This window comes from Coenobita brevimanus, chromosome 27 (assembly GCF_032717465.1).
Source record: "Coenobita brevimanus isolate Jiangsu-jjx chromosome 27, ASM3271746v2, whole genome shotgun sequence".
Taxonomy (NCBI): domain Eukaryota; kingdom Metazoa; phylum Arthropoda; class Malacostraca; order Decapoda; family Coenobitidae; genus Coenobita; species Coenobita brevimanus.
The window spans coordinates 32954403-32974919 of NC_136980.1; the positions used below are offsets into that span (position 1 = coordinate 32954403).

The 20517-nt window shown below is 40.0% G+C and overlaps 1 protein-coding gene across 1 annotated transcript in view; it reads right to left on the bottom strand.

The window, feature by feature from the left end:
- LOC145394429 ((3R)-3-hydroxyacyl-CoA dehydrogenase-like) overlaps window positions 1–20155 on the bottom strand; it is a 62903-nt gene extending 42748 nt beyond the window's left edge. Inside the window, exons 1-2 of the mRNA XM_080268294.1 lie at window positions 20083–20155; window positions 5751–5867 (exon numbers count right to left, since the gene is read on the bottom strand). Coding sequence (XP_080124420.1) covers window positions 5751–5867; window positions 20083–20152 — 187 coding nt within the window. The 5' untranslated portion in view covers window positions 20153–20155. The remainder of the gene's footprint in view (window positions 1–5750; window positions 5868–20082) is intronic.
- Window positions 20156–20517: the final 362 nt, after the last annotated feature.

The window sequence follows — 20517 nt, forward strand, 5'->3', positions numbered from 1 at the left end:
GTAAGTGAAAAGTATTTACCAAAAGCCAAGGATGTGTTTTGGGCATTCATGGATTTAAAAAAAGCGTATGATAGAATTGATAGGGAAGCTTTGTGGACTGTTTTAAAATTGTATGGACTTGATAGTAGGTTACTAAAAGGGGTGAAAAGTTTTTATGTAAATAATAGAGCATGTGTAAGAGTGGGAAATACTGTGAGTGATTGGTTTCCCGTGAGAGTGAGGCTGCAGCAGGGATGTGTGATGTCACCTTGGTTGTTTAATATTTAAATGGATGGTGTTGTAAGGGAGGTGAATGCAAGTTTTAGGTGGAGGTCTGAGTCTGGTGAATGTTGATGGTAAAGAGTGGAATCTGATGCAGCTGCTGTTTGCAGATGATACTGCACTGGTGGCTGATTCAGAGGAGAGATTGAGATAGTTGGCAGAGGAGTCTGGAAGGGTGTGTGAAAGGAGGAAATTGAAAGTAAATGAGAATAAGAGTAAAGTGATGATACGTACGAGGTCGGTAGATGGTAGGAGGATGAATATAGTTTTGAATGGTGAGTTGCTTGAGGAGGTAGAGTGTTTTAGGTATTTAGGGTCACATGTCACTGTGGATGGAAGAATAGATGCAGAAGTGAAGTTTAGAATGAATGAAGTAGCAAAGGTGCTGGGAGGAATGAAAAAAGTGTTTAGATGTCGTTTGCTTAGAATGGATTTAAATAGAAGGCTGTATGAGGGTGTTGTGGTACCGACTACGTTTTACGGGGCTGATACATGGAATATGGGTGTAGGAGAGAGAAAAAGTTTGAATGTAATTGAGATGAGGTGTCTGAGGAGTATGTGTAGAGTGACGTGTATGGATCGAGTGAGAAATGATGAAGTGCAAAGGTGAACTGGAGTTGTTCGGGAGATGGCTGATCGAGTTGAGCAGAGGGTGTTGCGATGGTTTGGGCATATGGAGAGAATGGATAATGAGCGATTGGTGAAAAAGATAACTATATCTGATGTGAGAGGTATAATGCTGAGAGGGAGACCATGAATAGGATGGATGGACAGCATGAAGAGAGCGTTGGATGAGAGGGGGATGTCTGTTGTGCAAGGAAGAATGGCTGTGCGTGAAAGAAATAAATGGAGAAAAATTGTGAATGAATAAATGATGACAGCCCTGAAGAGATATTCTCCTGCATTTGGTCTGATTAGCCAAGCAGGTCAGGTGCGGGTAAGGGGATGGGTCTATTATGAAGTGGCAGGGGTAAACCAGCTCTGCTGTTGGGCCCTGCTGCGGATGTCACTGATTGCACTGCGCAGTTGACCTCATGCGGTGTGGTGCGGTGAGGATCTGTCCCTTCTCCCCTTTGGGGCTAAGATGCGAATGAATGTGTTTGAGTGGATGAGTAAATTGGGAGTGTGTGGTCCTGTCTCGGCTACTTCCCTTTCTTGGGGGAAGCAGCGTAGGTATATGGATAGACAGATATATACTCGGACCAAGTTGCATCCATTGTGCCCCATCTCCACGCTTTCCCCTGTGCTAAATGGGCATCTGGTAGCGCTCATGACTGGAGTGTCACACTGCCATATTGCAGAACTTCTGCTGATCGGAATTTTTTTTTCTCCAAACTGCATCTCTTTGGAACTCGCTTCCCCTGAATAGATTCCCCCCAAACTTCAACCTACAGCAGTTCAAGTCCAACTCATACAGATATTTTATGAATGGAGGTCACCTGTAATTTGGTGTATGAACTAATTTGTTTTTTATTTAATTTCTGTTTCCTTCTTCAGTTCATGCTCAGTAAAAAAAAAATCTTCCAGGTTTTATCTCCTTCCCCCACCCCTCATGTCATATTAGGATCTTCCTGGGCTCCAGATGGAAGAAAAGCTTGGTATGTTAACCTTCGTCTGTCAATGTCTGAAAAACTGAGGAAATGCAAGAGAAACTGTAAGCTGATAAACGGTCGTTAAACAAGAACACAACCAATGCACACTTTACGTATATATGTTGGGGAGAAGGGAAAACGCTAGCTGGTGCCATGCACAACAATTCCATAATTGTACTAGAAGCCATGGGTCGGAATACTAGGTATAAGTATACATTATAAATCATAATGCAATGGAATTTGTTTTATTCTCTGTCTGTGAATACTGCATGTATTGTTTCATGCAATGAACAGGCTGGCTATGTTCACTTTTTTTTTTTAGACGATTTTAGTATTCTATCTATCTATTGCCAGACGCCTGAATCCCGTTTGGGGTGGCCACAAACAAATCGCCTCCAAGTCGCCCTGTCCCCCGCCATTTCACTCCCCCACTCCCAGCTCACACCCCCCTCTCTCATATACCTCTCCACCCCATCCCTCCATCTCATCCTCGGCCTCCCCCTCCCTCTTTCCCCCTCCACCTCACTCACATATACTCTCTTCGTCAGTCTTTCACCCTCCATCCCCTCCACATGGCCAAACCACCTCAGTGTGTTCCTCATAACGCTTCCTATCACATCCACATCAACACCACAACGCTCCTTTATATCCTCATTCGTCAGCCTGTCTCTCCATGTGACTCCACAGGCTCCTCTTAAATAACTCATTTCCACTGCTCTCACTCTTGACTTGTGTCCTTCCAACAACGTCCAAGCTTCACTTCCGTACGTTAGAGTTGGTATCACAATACTGTCATGTAGTAACTTTTTCACTTCCATGCTCACTTCCCTGTTTCTTATCACTGCTTTCAAGGAACCAGCAACCTTTCTTCCCTGCTGTACCCTTTCAAGCACTTCACCCTCCAAACCTCCATCCTTACTCATCACACTACCCAAGTACTTAAATGTACTCACATTTTCCAATTCCTCACCATCCAACCTCGCTGTACATTCACTGACTTCACCTCTCTCAAAGACCATCACTTTACTCGATTTTAGTATTACTGTTGTAAATGCAGAGGGCGTGCCACAATTCAAAGATTTAAATTTCAAGTGCTTTGTAAAATCTGAAACAGATGTTGATTTGTGACAAATGGCTGATTGTCCAATGAACCCATTAACTTAAATAATACTGCACCTAACACTGTGCTGTTGGTTATAAGACTCTAAATATTTTGTAAGTAGTTTCATACGATTGTGAAGGATTAACCGATATTGTTATATTTCTTATTCTGTGGTGTTGGAAAGCATTAATTTTAAGAACTTCATGATCTGGCAACCCACATTATGAAATAATAAGAAGCAGTTCTTGACATGGGATGTGGGGCTAAAACTGAATAATATAGTATATAGCAGCTTTACATTATTTATCAAACTTTTGAAAATAAAAACAATAACATACCTATGTCTACGAATGTGATCATTTAAAGAACTTTCATTTAAATTAGTGGTAGGCATCTCTAGCCATGAGTTAGGGAAAGAGATATTGCTGGGGAAACTAGACTCTTTCTGCTCTAACTTGGCCTATAATTGTCGCTGTCCCAATTGAATGCAGAGCTGTAACAATACAGTAGATTAACAGTAGAAACTGTTGCTAGTCACGTGGAATTTCTGTGGAAAACACATGGAGATGCAGGACTGTCTTTAAGTGCCACTGAGCTACATAAAAAAAGTTGCAAAAGGTCGAAAATCTGGACCAAGGTGAAGGAACTATGGAGGACATTTAACCCAAGGCATCCCATCGACATATGGGTACGTCACAACGTTTTGTAACAGCTAGTCCCATCACCGTACTGATACGTTGCGCAATTGCAAGGTTCATAATTCGCACAATTTTCAATTTTCGTGCATGATTTTTGGTACGTATACTCGGGACACCTTCCTCTATTCCTTTACAAGGTGCCAGGCAGGGACAACGTCTTACACCACATAACCTCCCCCCACCCCAGCATGCCATTGTCTCAGCAATTCACCTGCTACCAGTGACCTGGCCAATAAAGATATTCAGGTCCAGAGTGATTCCCCAATCAATGACAATGTGAAGGACAAAGTTTCATAGCATTAGAGGAAGAAACAGTCAGAAATGATGATCAGGTAATGTCACCAAAAAAGTTCAGGTATGTTGATGAGTTAGTGAGTGAAACAATGATTATAATGCTTACATTACTGTGTGAAAACCAATATACTCTCATAATGCATATAAATTCGTACCAAATAAATAAATAAGTACCATTTATGAGTGGTATGGAATAGTTACCCTCCCACAGAACTCGTTTTCTTTGGAGCCAGCCTGATAGAAAACCCAGTAAGGTAAGGAGGTACTGCTACCTGTATCGAGTATTTTAAACCTCAGGTGAGCGATTTCTCTATGAATTTTCAATGCTTCTTACCAAAAGTGGAGGTTTTAGCCAAAAAAAAAAAAAAAATCCAAAATAGCTCGGGATTGGGAGGTGCCGGAGGTGCGAAATAGCTCAGGACGTGATGGGTTAAAGATCGCCCATGAAAGTAACAGACTACTTCCTGGTGCTGAATAACTGCCATGTTATCCCACTTCAGGAAGCAGAAAGGTGGTAAACAGATATTTATTATCATGTTATTATTAGAGGGTCCTTAGTTAAAGAATGTGAAGTGACGTTGTACAGTAAGATGAGAACCTTGTACTGTATTTATTAAAGTTTGTTAGGTTAGCATAATTCAGAGAGGATTTGTTGGAGAGAGAGAGAGAGAGAGGGAGAGAGAGAGATGCGTGGAGGGCAGCAGGGAAGTAGAGAGACATGTGGAGGGGTGCACTGATGTCCAAATAACGTGGTCTGATGTCTGAGAATCTCCAACATGGTACCTTCATGTATGTGTTATAAACCAATTTCCAAATACTTAATGAGGTAAAGTTACATCTTGTCCAACAGGGGACGGAGAAGAGTGTATACAAATGTTCACCTTGACACCCTTTCACAAAATAAGGGGAAAGTAAATTTACATCTTGACCAACTGGGGACGGAGTAGGGAGAATATAAATTTACACCTTGACAAGCCTTAGACGTAACAAGGGAAAAGTAAATTTAGATCTTGACAAACCTTAAATAAAATAAGGGGAATGTAAATTTACATCTTGACCAACAGGCGACAAACTGGAGAGGATGTAAGTTCATGTGTCAACCAGAAATGGGCTAAACAACTTCGAACCAAATGCATAATGCGTTACCCTGTAAAGGACGACCTCTACAATATGTTCTCCTGGCATAGCTCTCCATACACAGGAAAGACAGTTCTTCCCCCAGCACATCACGGTCCCATGCAGCTCCCCCTTCAGGCATTTTCCTTTGTACTTATCTGTACCCAATAACGACTGCATTCTTCTAATGCACCAGAGTCCCTTGCATCTCCCCTCACCAAAAGTACCACATTCCTGTATACCTGCAGGTACTGGACTGGGAACTCCTCCAGGGAAGACCCCCACAGCATATTATATTTAACCCATAACTGGTTGGCTACTCAGTACAGTTTCACCCCCATAGTTGCGTAAATCATTTTTTTTTTTTTTTTTGCCAATGTCACTTCCATAAACCCTAAAACTAATGATGATAAACCAAGCAAACATGAGATTCGAGCAAGTGTTCATACTGTATTTAAATCCATGCACACCAAGAGAATGACCGGATTCATGTTGCTATTTTGGTGGACAGAGAGAGAGAGAGAGAGACAGACAGACAGAGAGACAGAGACAGAGACAGACAGACAGACAGACAGACTTATGTTGAACATTTTTTCCTTAGTATTTCACAGGACACAATGGAGCATCGTGCAAACATAACGTTACCTGTGGCTAGTCTGTGATGCAATGGACATGACAGTGACTCACCAGGCAGGAGAGTGAGGGTGTGTTTTGCCGCCTGAAGGTTGATATCAGTGACCACCACTCGGGCGCCCTCCCTGGCCAGCACCTGACAGCATGCACGCCCAATGCCGCTCCCGCCACCTGAAGCGACAGGCAGTAATTAATTCACAGTAAACTTTACTCTTTGAATATAAACCCCTGTCTGTAGTGAGTGCTCTGCTATCTGCCTGAACATTTTTCTCTGTCAGTACTTAGTGCTTTCTTCTCTAACTCCTTAAAATACTGTCAGCCAGTCAGTGCTCAGTACCATCCACTTGCTGCACAGTACTGCCACTCAGTACTCAGTGCTCCTTCTTCAGAAGTATAGTTTTCCTTTTGATACTACAGTTTTTATGTATAGTTGCGGACAGTAATACCAATGTTCTTTTACTGAACAAATATCAAATTCTCACACAATTCTCTGAGAAGAATATTGGCTTCCACCGATCGCACCACTGGTTTTTGAAAATCATTGCTCACAGTCCCAGAATTATCCATAATGAAGTGAATCTTTTTTTTTTTACTTCTGCAACTGTACAAGCATCCATATATCACTGCTCTTTATACAAGCTCCATGACATGGTACCGCAGGACCAGACACTAGTAGAACACAATTCAATCCATTCAGTCTGAGTATTCATTATTTTTCTTGCTGTTTCTTCTTTTGTATCAAGGAATTAACCAATGCTGTATCAAACCTTTCCAGTTCGTGTAAGCTGAATGATGTCACCTGGAGGTAGCAAATAAAAACTTATAGATACCTCACCGGATTGAAGGGATTATTGATAATATAAAACCAGTGAGAACTCCTGCAGTGTGATCACAACAGGGAAACTAATAGTATGGCAATGAGGTCTTGAGAAATCTTACTGACCAGCATTATTTTACACTACGACGCACTGCTTGGTTACCATAGACTTAGGCTGCCGTGCAGTCTGCAAAGGCAGTGCCGTCTCCCCAAACTCTTTCTGTACCGTGAGATTTAACGCCATATTCTAAGTGACGTGGCATGTTTCGTAGCACAACTTCCATAGCGATTTATTTTGCATGATGGCCATTTACTTTCTCTTGTGTGTTAATTATAACCTTTTAATATTCACATATTATCAGCAACAAGCAAGAGGATACAGAGGTACGATGGGCAAAATGAATCACGAAGGAAGACGTCTTGTGAATTCTCCCCAGCCACATTGCCTATGACCTTCATATACCAGTCATGTAGGTGATGACGGAGTGTTATCACCACGCAGTAAGTGTCACCTTGGACTAGACGGTTTTCTGCCGTCATCACTGTGACTGACTGCCTGTTGTGTCTCAAGTATTTGTTCAGCGCCCAGTAACCGTCATTGCAATACATTGGCCTCATCAAAAGTTTCATAAGAAAATCTGACCAGTAATAAAAATGGTTAACAGACTGTATAGAAATATATACGAGTCCTATTCGTCGGTGGCATACAGTCGCTAGTCAGTTATGGCGGAATAAACTGGGTGGTTCAGTAATAGTTATGTTGTTCAGATAATTTACGTTTTCCCGAGATTAGTGAGTAGATAAGGTACATCATCCATTAGCTTTGCTGACTTCATCGGGTTTAGATATTCTCAAGGAATTTAACACCATTGCCTCAAGATTGTACACCATATGGAAAGTGTGTGTGTGTGTGTGTGTGTGTGTGTGGCTAAGGAGGGAGGACAGAGCAGTATGAACTTTGGAATAGTGAAGTGGTTAAGCACTGTAATATGTGAGCGCTCTTTGCAGCATCGCTTTATTTTCCCGGTAACAAATTATCTCAGTGTTATCTTTTTTATGCAAGGAAGAAGGAACCAAAGGCCATGAGCCCGCAATAACAGTTCCCTCCAAGAGAAAAACAAAACACAAGAGAGCCAAATTCAAGATCCGATCATTTCGAGATGCCTGGACACACCGAGTTTGATAGACTAAAGATCATAGGAAGCAGGAAATACAGACAGAGGGAGACAGCTCCAGAGTTGGCCTGTTGCATAAATGAAGGACTGGGAGTAACGGTTAACTCTTGCATTAGACAGTTGGACAGAAAAGGGATGAGAGTTTGCTGCTAGACAGGTGCTATGCACCCGTCATAGAGGTGGAGGAATGCATGCAGACAGTTCAGAGAAGCAGTGATCATTGAAGTAGTGATAGAAAAGAGATAAAGATGCAACAGTGCGGCAAAGAGACAGAGGTTGATGGGGGTCAGTAAGGGGAGGGGAGTTTATGAGACAAAAACCCTTGGACTCCACCCTATTGAGAAGAGCGGTATATGGGAAGCCTCCCCACACATGAGAGTTGTACTCCACACAGGGGCAGATAAAACCCCTGTATAGAGTCAACAATTGTGCAGGGATAATGAAGGAATGAAGTCGGCTTAGCACACCTAATCTCTTGGAAGCAGATTTTACAAGAGATGTAATATGATCTTTCTAATATAAGTCCCGAGTAAATGAAACCCCAAGCATGGTCAAGGATGATGCAGGGTTAAGCTGAATATTATTAAATATTAGTGGGTATACCTGTGGAAGATTTTGTCAGGTTGATAGGTGTAAGAACTGCGTCTTTGATGCATTAAAAACAACCAGATTAATTTTATTCCAGTCAGAGATACAAGCCAAGTCAGACATTAGGTGTGCCATAATCTCATCCCTTGTTTGTTGAGGTAACTGCTGAGATGGACGTTGTGGGAACCGAATGGAAAGGTGAAAGGTGGAGTCATCAGCGTACGAGTGGATAGGGTTAGATGTACAGCTTAGAAGGTCATTGATGAATAAAAGGAAGAGAGTTGGTGATAGGACAGAGCCCTGAGGAACACCACTGTTGATAGATCTAAGTGAAGAACGATGGCCGTCTACAACAGAAGGAAGCTAGTGATGAAAGCACAGATAGAAGGATAGAAACCGTAAGAGGACAGTTTGGAAATTAAAGATTTATGCCAGACTTGATCGATCCCATTTGAGATGTCAAGTGCAATGGCAGAGCTTTTACCAAAGTCTTGAAAGGAGGATGACCAGGAGTCTGAAAGGGAGGTGAGAATATCGCCAGTGGAGCATCCCTGACGGAACCCGTACTGACGATCAGAAAGAAGGTCATGATAGGAAAGATGCCTTAAAATTTCTCTATTAAGAATTGACTCGAAAACTTTTGAAATACACGATGTTAAAGCAATTGGACTATACAGTAGTTAGAGGTTGGGAATGGTCACCCTTCTTTGGAACTGGCTGAATGAGAGCAAACGTCCAGCAAGAAGGAAAGATACAACTTGACAGACAAAGGCAAAAGAGTTTACCTAGGCAGGGTGTAAGCACATAAGCACAATTCTTGAGAACAACAGGAGGAACCCCATCAGGCCCATATGCCTTGTTAGTATTGAGGCCAGTGATGGCAGAAAATACATCAGCTGAAGAAATTTTAATGTCAGCCATGAGGAAGCCAGAGGGGGGAAGTGATGGAAGAACAGCACCGGATCATCTAAGATGGAATTGGAGGAAAAAGTCTGAGCAAAGAGATTTGCTTTATCAGTAGAATAAATAGCTACAGAACCATCAGAGTAGAAAAGAGGAGGGAAGGATGATGAGGTAAAGTTGTTGGAAAGGTTTTTGGCAAGCTGCCAGCAGGAGCAGAAAGAATTCGAGTTGGAGAGTTGAGAGCATTTAGTACAGATGAAATTATTTTTAGCAGAACGAAGAACAGACTTAGCACGATTCTGGAAGGAAATGTAAAGATGATGTGATTCAGCGGTGGGTTGGCTCCGGTACCTTTTGCAGGCCCTCTCCTTGTTGCGGACAACATTAGAACAAGCATGATTAAACAAAGGCTTTCTTGTGTTAGACAAAAGTTATGAGAAAGGAATGTATGCTTCCATGCCCGAAAGAATAACCTCCGTAATGCGTAAGGCACACTCAGCTGTCTCCCGGCCATGGAAGCAATAATCATTCCAGGGAAAATCAAAGAAGTACTGCCTGAGGGACTCCCAATCCGCAGCGCCAAAGTGCCACAGACGATGATTCTTTGGAGGGTCCACAGTATGTATCGGAGTAATAGGACAGGTTAAAGTGATAAGGTTGTGATCGGAGGAGCCCAATGGAGAGAAAAGATTAACAGTGTAACAGAGGGATTAGTTGTAGGGAAGAGGTCAAGTATGTTGGAGCTCTCTCCAAGGCGGTCTGGGATACTGGTAGGGTGCTGTACAAACTGCTCTTGGTCATTAAGGATAGAGAAGATGTAGGCTTGTTCACCAGGTGGATCAATGAAAGGAGAGGAGAACCAAAGGTGGTGGTGAACATTGAAATCTCCTAAAATGGAGATTTCAGAGAAAGGAGAAATGGATAGAATGTGTTCCATCGTACAAGTAAGATAGCCAAAGAATTTTTGATAGTCAGTAGAATTAGAGAATAAGTAAACAGCACAGATATATTTAGTTAGAGAATGACAGGATAGCCGAAGCCAGAGTGTAGAGAATTCAGAAGAATCGAGTTCTGGAACACGAGAGCAAGATAAGTCGTTGAGTATATATACACAACATCCACCTTTGGCTTTGAAATGAGTATTGAAAAAGTAGGAGGATACAGAAAAGGGTTTGCTGTCAGTTGCCTCAGACAGCTGAGTCTCAGTTAGAAAAAGGTGAGGTTTAGAGGAGGAGAGGTGGTGCTCAACAGAGCGAAAGTTAGAGGAAAGGCCGTGAATGTTGCAGAAATGCCACTTACAACTCTGCAGTTATGGTTTGACTATTTGCAGTGTGTTTGCCAATCACATGGTAAATCAAATTATTCGTATTCTCGAGGCCAACACGATCCAGTCTACAGTATACCTTGTGTATGTGTGTGTGTGTGTATGTATGTGTTCTATCTTTACAGGAATGAGTCAAGCTCGTACTGTCCCGTGTCTTAAACCATATTTATCATACATATCCTTAAATTTGCAAATTGTTTTGGCACACACTATTTCATTCGGTAGTGCATTCCATTGATCAATTGCTCTGTTTGGGAAACTGAACTTCCTTACGTCTTTATCACCTCTCTTCTTATGCAGTTTTTTACAGTGTCCTCTTGCTGATGCTTCCCCATTGGTTAGGTAATCATTTATGTCTATTTTCTCCTTCCCTGATATGCATTTATATAACATTATCATGTCACCTCTTTTCCTTCTCTCCTGTAGTGTTTGTAGATTCAGTTTACTTAGTCTTTCTTCGTAGCTTAGATCCCTTAAGCTTGGTATTCATCTTGTAGCGGCCCTTTGAACTTTTTCAATCTTGTCAATGTGTTTTTTGAGATGACACCAGACTAATGATGCATACTCCAAGGTTGGTCTGATGAATGATGTTATTATCCTTCTTAGCATGTCTTCATTTATGTATGTGAATGCTATTCTCATATTTGCAAGAAGTGTAAACATGTTCCGTACCTTCTCACTGATGTGGTCAGCCGGAGATAGTCTGTTATTGATAATCACACCTAGGTCCTTCTCTCTTTCTGATGTGTGTAGGGTTTTATTTCCTAATTTATAATCCCAATCAGGTCTTTTTCCACTTTTACCAAACTTGATTACATGACACTTGTCCACATTGAATTCCATTTGCCATGTATTACTCCATTCATGAAGTTTATTTAATTCTTCTTGTAGCTCTTTACAAGAGTCTGTGTTAGTAATTCTCCTTTGTATTTTTGCATCATATGCAAACATATTAAGATAGCTTTCATTTCCAATGATAATGTTTATATCATTTATATACACTAAAAAACATGATTGGTGCCAGCACTGAACCCTGTGGTACTCCACAAGTCACTTTTCCATGATGAGTAGTTTGCCCTGAATACTGTTCTCATTTCTCTTTTTATGAGAAAATCTTGCATCCAACAAAACAGTTTGCCTCGAATTCCTCCTTGATGGTACAGTTTCCATAAAAGTCTTTGGTGTGGTACTGTGTCAAATGCTTTCTTGAAATGTAAATAGATACTGTCCACCCATCCTTCTCTTTCCTGTATTGTGTCTATTTCTCTGTCATAGTAGCTCAACAGATAAGTAACACATGATTTTCCTTTTCTGAAACCAAACTGTCTTTCTGTTATCATATTGTGTTCTTCTAGATGATTTATCTAAGCTTTTCTTATAAGCTTTTCCTAATACCTTGCTTACAATACTGGTTAGTGATATTGGTCGGTAGTTGAGTGGATTTTGTCTATTCCCTTTCTTGAAGAAGGGGACAATATTTGCTTTCTTCCAAATATCAGGTAGTTTACCTTGACTCAAGGATTTCTTGAAAAAAAAAAAAAAATAATGGTTTACTTAACTCCTTTGCACATTCTCGTAGTACCCAACATGAAATTTCATCAGGACCACTTGCTTTTCCTTTGTCTAATTTACTTAACTCCTCCTGTATTACTTTTTCTGCTATTTATATATCTGGTAGTATGTGTGGACATGCATGTTCCACATAGTCCCTCTCAAAATTTTTTTCTTCTGTAAAAACTAATTGGAAATTCTTATTTAGTGCTTCACATATATCTTTCTCTTATGTATAGGTGATTCCCTCGTCCGTAATGGATTGTATTATATCTTGTACTTTGGTTTTGCTTCTGATGTAGCTGTAAAATAGCTTTGGTTGATCATTACTTTTATTTATTATATCCTCCTCAAACTGTTTTTAGGCTTCCCTCCTTATTCTTGTATAATAGTTTCTTGCCTGTTTGTAATTATTATATGCCTTTTCACTATTGTGTCTTCTGTATCTATTCCACAACAAATCTCTTCTTTCGTTTGATATTTTACATTCTTTATTGAACCATTTCTGTATTTTCTTATCTGCTTCTTTGTGCTGTGGAATGTACTTCTGGACTCCTATTTCATAAAATTCAGAGAATTTTTAATATACAGCAATTAAATCTTGTCCTCTAAGCTCATTTTCCCAATCAACTTCTAAGAAATACATCTTTAGGTCTTGATAATTTCCCTTTTTATAGATTAGGCTCTTTTTGTAACTTTCATTGCTGTTAACTATGTCATATGCTATCCTGAAGTTGTAATTTAGTACTGCATGATCGCTTTTGCCGAGTGGAGGGTGATATATTAAACTGTCAATATCATTTTCTTGCCTAGTAAATATGAGATCTAGCATTGAAGGTACATCGAGTCCTCTTTCTATGGTGGCTTCCCTCACATGTTGCGTTAGGAAAAACTCTTGCACGAGATCCAGGAGCTTTTGATCCCAACAGCTTTCTTGGCTAATTATATCTAGAGTATTCCAATTTATATTTGTATCAAAATCTCCAGTTAGTATAATTCTTTTCGATTTCTCTTCCATTTTATGTAGTAATGCTCTTAAGCTCTGAATTGTACTCTCTGCCAGGTCCTCATATTCATCTCTTTCCCATGTGTTTGATCTGGGTGGCATGTTCAAATTGGCTACAATTACTTTCCCTTCAGATGTGTTGATTTCTACTGCAATCAGTTCTACTTGTGAGGGTATATCTAGTTTTATTTCTTTGACATTTAGATTTTTCTTAGTTAATACTATAATTCCTCCTCCTTTTTTTAAGTTTCTGTCTCTTCTCCATATATTGTATTCCTCTAAGTTTAGTATGTCATTGGATATCCTTGGTGTTAATTTTGTTTCAGGCATATTATATGTGGTTCATTTTCTCTGACATAATCATTCATCTCTAGTAATTTAGATACCATTCCATCCACATTTGAGTACATCAACTTTATCATCTTGTTTATATACTTGTCATGGCATGGTTCTACTACCTTCCTCCTTTTTATTCCCTCCTGTTTGTGTACCACTTTCGTACCTGCAATCCTTTTACTTTGAAAAAAATGTGTTCTTCTCCTCTTCTGATCTTCCCTCATTATTTGTTTTTGATTCCTCCCTCTTCTCTTTCAGTAATTCCAGTTCCTCTTGTGTTAGGCATCTTTTTATCCATACATTTTTGAACTCCTCTTTTTCCATAAGATTCTTTGCATTTTTTAGTATCTCTTCCACAGTGTTTACACTCTGGAAAGTTACCTTTAGAGGTCTTGTCTTGCTTTTCTCGTATTTCCCTAACCTTTTGTGTTCCTCTATGTCTTTACTGCAGATTTCCTCTTATACTTCTTTCAATAAGCTCATTACATTGGCATCTCCTTTTTGTCTCTTGTGATTTTGTTTTTTACTTCTTCCTCTTCTATACCAGTGATTACTCTAGATTTGTTGATATCTACTGAATCTCTAACTAACTTTGGATTGTTTTGGATTATTCTTGTCACTTCCTTTTTGATGCTTTTTTTCCTCCACCCTTGTTTCTAAGTCTTTCTTTACTTTCACCATTTCAGTATACGTGGTGTGTGTGTGTGTGTGTGTGTGTGTGTGTGTGTCCCATCTTTCTACACACCACAAATGTCTCTGCGAGGGCGAAAGTGGCATGGGCTACGAATTCAGAGTTTTTATTGGTCGGCCATCTTCCCTCCTTTAGCACTTGTGAGAAACTCTTAAGTCCTCGTGACAGCTGCCACCATTCTTAACTGGGCCCTGAGATGTTAGAAGTTACAGCGCTTACGTGTATTTAAAAGAGCTCTTAGGATTTCAGTGTTTGGGGGCACTCTCTAATGATTTACAAGTCATCCCAAGGACGTAAGAGCTTTAATAAATACCGGGCCAGAATTCTAATAACACTGTTCCTCAGCGAAACTGCTTCTGAGGTTAAAGCATTCAATTCTAAGTATTACTGGTCTGCTGATTACGAAAATGATAATTAAAATGCTCAGTTAGTTGCGGTTTTTGATATGGTATGTTGCTACATAGTGAGGTAGGTACTCCAACAAGAATACACCAACGTCAGTTTCCATACAATTCATACATATTTCTTTTTCTATATCAACAAGTTTAGGTTTATATTGACTCTACTTATTATTTACACCTATAATGACTATATTTAATCATTATGCTTACTTTTTCACATTACATATATATATTTTTTTTTACTTCAGAAAATTCATCTGTGTATGATTCAACTGGGCTGGATATGTGGAAGATAACTTTTGCTACATATGTGGCAATGTCACATTGAAATCACAGAAGTGGATAATCAAGCAGTATATTGTCTGTGCAGTAGGAAACCACTACAAGAACTGGAAACTGCATGTTTGTTGCAATGCATGTGCTTCAAATCTCCAACAATGGCTAAACATATAAAGGAAGTCGATGCCTTTTGCTATTCAAATGGTATGGAGGGAGCCAACTGACCACTCAAGTAATTGTTACTTTTGTTTCGTGCCTCGAGTGGATCAGTGTTCAGATGTGAGGAAAAAATGGATAAACAGTTTTACTACGCGAAAATTCCGTCTGCAACAGGACCAGCTTCCCATGAAGATCAATTTCCTGTTCCACAGCCACCGGATACCTACAGTTTGACTCTGAAGATAAGCAAGATGAACGTAATGATCTTGAGCCTTCTACATTTGGGGATTCCAATTTTGCAACTGATTGTACAGCTGAACCCCATATGATCGCACAGGGTGAATTGAATTCTCTGGTTCGAGATCTACAGCTTCCTATAAGCAAAGCGGAGCTTCTTGGATCATGACTACAAGGCTGAAACCTGTTTGTTACAAACACTCGTGTGTCTATATTTAGAAATCGGCACAAAGAATTTGCTCCATTTTACACAAGAGTTGGAAATCTTGATACACGTAACGATGTAGATGGGCGGACAGAAGCTATGTGCATTGATCACAAATCCGACTATTGAAGATTTATTATTGATTCTTCAAAATACAGCCTGAAAGCTGCTCCTCTGCCCAATGGAAATTAGCTACTGTTAATTCCAGCAGGTCATGCAGTCAGCATGAAAGAAACATAAGAAAACTTTAAAGAGTTGTTGCATTATATTAATATGGACAGCATAACTTACTGCAGTGTTGTGATTTGAAGGTTTCTCAGTTTTACTTGGATTGCAACCTGGCTTCACTAAATATTGCTGCTTCCTCTGTTAATGGGATATATACAGTAGTTGGGCCAGGGGGTCTCACTGGAACAAGAAGGATTGCCCACTCTGCAATACTTTGAATTCTGGAACAAAAAACGTGCTGAATCTTCCTCTAGTAGATCCTAATAAGATACTTCTACCCCATTTGCTTATCAAGCTGGGATTAACGAAGACTTTCTTCAAAGCTTTGTATAAAATTAGTGCTGATTGCCGAACGAAATTCCCAACACTCAGAGAGACAGAACTCTAGGAATGAGTGTTTGTATGACTATAAATAAGGAAACTTCTCAGAGATGAAAGATATGATGAAATATTGGGAGATGTGCAAAAACAAGCATGGGAAGACTTTCGATTAGTTATTAAAGATTTCTTGGGAAACAAAAGCCAATGAAAACTATCAGCACCTCATCAAAAACACATTGCAGGCATACAGGTAATTGGGTTGCAACAGGTCCTTAAAAATATTCTTGCATTCGCACCTCAAAGTTTTCCAAGAAAATTGTGTTACAATAAGTGACGAGCATGGGGAAGAATACACCAGGACATGTCTAGAATGGAAAATATATATATATATCAAGGAAAGTGGAATCCACCACTTCATGCAGATTTTTGTTGGACCACACGCAGAGATGCACCTGACACCATATTCAAGAGGCTGGCTGGAAAGTGCTCTTTGAAAGCGTGATAAACATGCTTGATTGTTGGTATTATTGTTCCCTATAGTTTTTTAACTAATTTTGGGCCTGAAATTAAAACATTGAAATTTTTAAGCTATTTTCAATACCATATATTTCCGTCATATATATACATACATGAGTCACATGTAATGTACGATCATTACATTTACATGAAGACGTTAACCAATAATAAGTTTTCTTTGGTAGATTATTGTTTAGCATTCAGTGTTATTGTAAAAATATATAATTTTGTTTAAAAAGCAAACAAATTCTCATACTCTATAGAACAGTGTATATAATTGAAGACATTAAGTGGTAAGCTACGTTCTCACCTGATTACTTCTTGTGTTGGTATTTTCATCATGCAATTATTTGAAGTTTTACAATAAATAATATCAGCTACAAGAAAACTGAGACTATCAGCACACTGTTCGAATATTTATTACCTTCAGTCACCCAAAGTAATATTATATCGTCTGGCGGTAGCTAGAATAAAATATCAATCGGATATCATCATTATCCCTTCAGTCCGAGTAAGGAATTTGTTATACTGTGGCTGTCTCATAACTGTAATCAGCTTAAGAGAGAGTATTCGATTCGAAGAGTGCGCCAGATCATTCATTAACTCCTTGAGTATTAGGGCTCTCTCCCAGATGGAATGCAATCGTGTGGCAACGGCAAGAATAGACAACAAACAACTTGTCATGCAGTGGGGGGTAAGAGACTTGTTGGGTGTTATCTGTACGCCGACTGACCTTCGCTCGTATTCTCGTCGGCTAAGGAAGATCCATAACACCTCCTCCTTTTGAGATTTATTTCTGAATATAGATGGTTAATGTCTATTTGTACGTTATTTATGGATAGTATGGCGATATTGGAAGGATTTGTATAAGAAAGAGGAGGACAGTAAGGTGTTATAAACAAAATAAGTCGCTTAGGAGAAGATGATAAGTTTCCCCAACCGACGAGCCGTCTGCCGTAGGGTAAGCCACTCAGTCGACCCAGCGGCCAAGCAGCGATAAGCCATCATGGTGACTTGCAAGAAGGACTGAGAGAATTGCATGTATTATCGTCAGCTGCGAAGGATCTCCAACGGTGTTGCCAATCACGCATTTTTATTCTAGATCTAAAGATATTAACGAAATCTAGCTATGAGACATTTCTACAAGATGTTATCCATATTCCACCGATTATAGGCACTTTAACGATTTCCTGGGTTTATTTTTTATTCAGTCATTCTTGTTCGTTGTTTCTCAAACGTTTTAACTTCATTCCCCACTTGTGGGGATCTTAACATCCTTGTGGCCCCCCTTCGGTTTTCTCTCAAGCCCCTCACAAAAAACAAATAAACAAACGTATGGTGCTCTCCATTTATCATAAATCTAACACCTATCAATTGGAATGCATATTTTCTTACATATCAGTGGGATGGATGACACTGTTTTCAGTCAGTCGACTGATTCGTGGTTGTCACTGACATATATCTATCTATCTATTGCCAGACGCCTCAATCCCGTTTGGGGTGGCCACAAACAAATCGCCTCCAAGTCGCCCTGTCCCACGCCATTTCACTGCCCTGCTCCCAACTCACACACCCCTCTCTCATATACCTCTCCACCCCATCCCTCCATCTCATCTTCGGCCTCCCCCTGCCTCTTCTCCCATTCACCTCACTCACATACACTCTCTTCGTCAGTCTTTCACCCTCCATCCTCTCCAAATGGCCAAACCACCTCAGTGTGTTCCTCAAAACGCTTTCTATCACATCCACATCAACACCACAACGCTCCTTTATATCCTCATTCGTCAGCCTGTCTCTCCACGTGACTCCACAGGCTCCTCTTAAATAACTCATTTCCACTGCTCTCACTCTTGACTTGTGTCCTTCCAACAATGTCCAAGCTTCACTTCCGTACGTTAGAGTTGGTATCACAATACTGTCATGTAGTAACTTTTTCACTTCCATGCTCACTTCCCTGTTTCTTATCACTGCTTTCAAAGAACCAGCAACCTTTCTTCCCTGCTGTACCCTTTCAAGCACTTCACCCTCCAAACCTCCATCCTTACTCATCACACTACCCAAGTACTTAAACGTACTCACATTTTCCAATTCCTCACCATCCAACCTCGCTGTACATTCACTAACTTCACCTCTCTCAAAGACCATCACTTTACTCTTCCCTACATTCACCTTTAGATTCCGTTTCTTACACACTCTCTCAAACTCATCCACCAAGCCTTGCAGCTCCCCTTCGTCTTCACTCAACAACACAGTATCATCTGCAAACAACAGTACAGGGAGTTTCCAAACACTATCCTCTCTCACCAGGGCCACTCCAACATCCACTACCCTACCTTGTACCTCTTTTATTACCCCATCCATGTACAGATTGAACAACCATGGAGACATGACACATCCCTGTTTCAAACCAACTTTCAAAGAGAAAAATTCACTTAGTTCACCATCCACACGCACTGCAGCCTTCGCACCATGTCACTGACATCGCACATCTAATATCTGGGTCCACCTCCAACCGGTTTCGGATTTTACTTTTTATATGTAGAAAGGTGGAGAAACCAGGATCACATAAAAATGTTATGGAAAATGGCAAGGACTCAAGTGCGATTTCACAGACACACTCTGGTTTACAATTCACACCAGTCTGCTATGGCCCCCCTAAAATCCTGCCATGCCCCCATTGGAATCTAGCTGTTTGTGAATACATGTTTAGCGGTAGTTGTAGCTCTGGATCCGGCAACACCACTCACTGCTTCATCTTCCTTACTAATTTATTTTACTTGTTATACAGTAACATACTTTTTACTCATTTTTCAATTTATTGTTATTGCCATAAGAGTTTCCAACTCGAGGTCTTTAGCACTATAAGACTGAAATAATGCCTTTATGTCAAAAGGTCTTTCCTAAATTCATTAAACTATCTAGAGATGGCAAGAATAAATTTACTGACACGTTATAATAGTAAAATATTGACACTGCTTGCAAAAATAAATATGCAAATGAAAAAATCAGTCATTAACCCTTTATATCCGCTGGCGTTTTTGCACACTATTCTTGCAGTTGACGGACGATTTTATTTACTTAAGTCTTAAGAGAAGACTTTTCGTACTGAAGAACTTACCATAAATTTTGCATCAGTTTCAGCACAAGGTATTTGTTAAAATATCTTATTCAAATGTATTGTTGTTTAAGCCAGAAGAATTACCCCGTCCACGCCGATAACGTATCTTTCCCTGATATGCTCACTACTTAGAAACTTTCCTATGTATTATAGAACATTTTTCGACATGGTGAAGATGTAACCTTCATTATCCATCACTATAGGGAGGCTCTCCCATATTAAAAATAATCATCTTGAGGCAGCAGCAGCAGTAGTAATCCTTCTAGGCTAGACCCAGGTTTATCTGTAAAGTGAACGGATGAACTTAAGGCTGAATTTGTCCTCTGACAGTCCACCATTCGATTTTGGAGGGATAATGATGTAGCTGAGGGACGTTTGTATTACCAGACTATTCAGCCGATCGGTTATATAAGTGTCACCACATGAAGGCATACTCTCCAGTGCCTTGGAAAAATAGAGAAAAAATTAATAACACTTCATTCCACAGATGAAGACAAGCTGCTGTACGTGATAAAGTGCATACAGTGTTACCTGTGACGAGAGCTATTCTGCCAGTGAGTGTGCATGACGATATGGTGGTGGTGTCTGCTGACGCTGCCATAACGATTGCTCACGCTTGCGCCAAGCTAGTAGCTACCTCACTGAGACACTGACAGCAGTGTTGCCACACATTTAGATTGGAATTATCGTACCGTCCCCTCAAAATTATCGATTTTTCGTTGGAATTATCGTACATATATATTTTTTTTTTTTAAAGTTTAAGAATATGATGTAGTCTATTTTAAAACGGTCGCCGTTGCCTTGGTTATTTACTGAAAACTTACCCATTACAATTAGCTTCATAAGAAACGTTTTGTAAGGTACTGACGAATACTCAAGGTGCACATTTATCACTTTATTTTGTATTAGAATTAGAGCTTACCATGAAAATCTCATAATGATAATATTACGATAGTATAATCATAT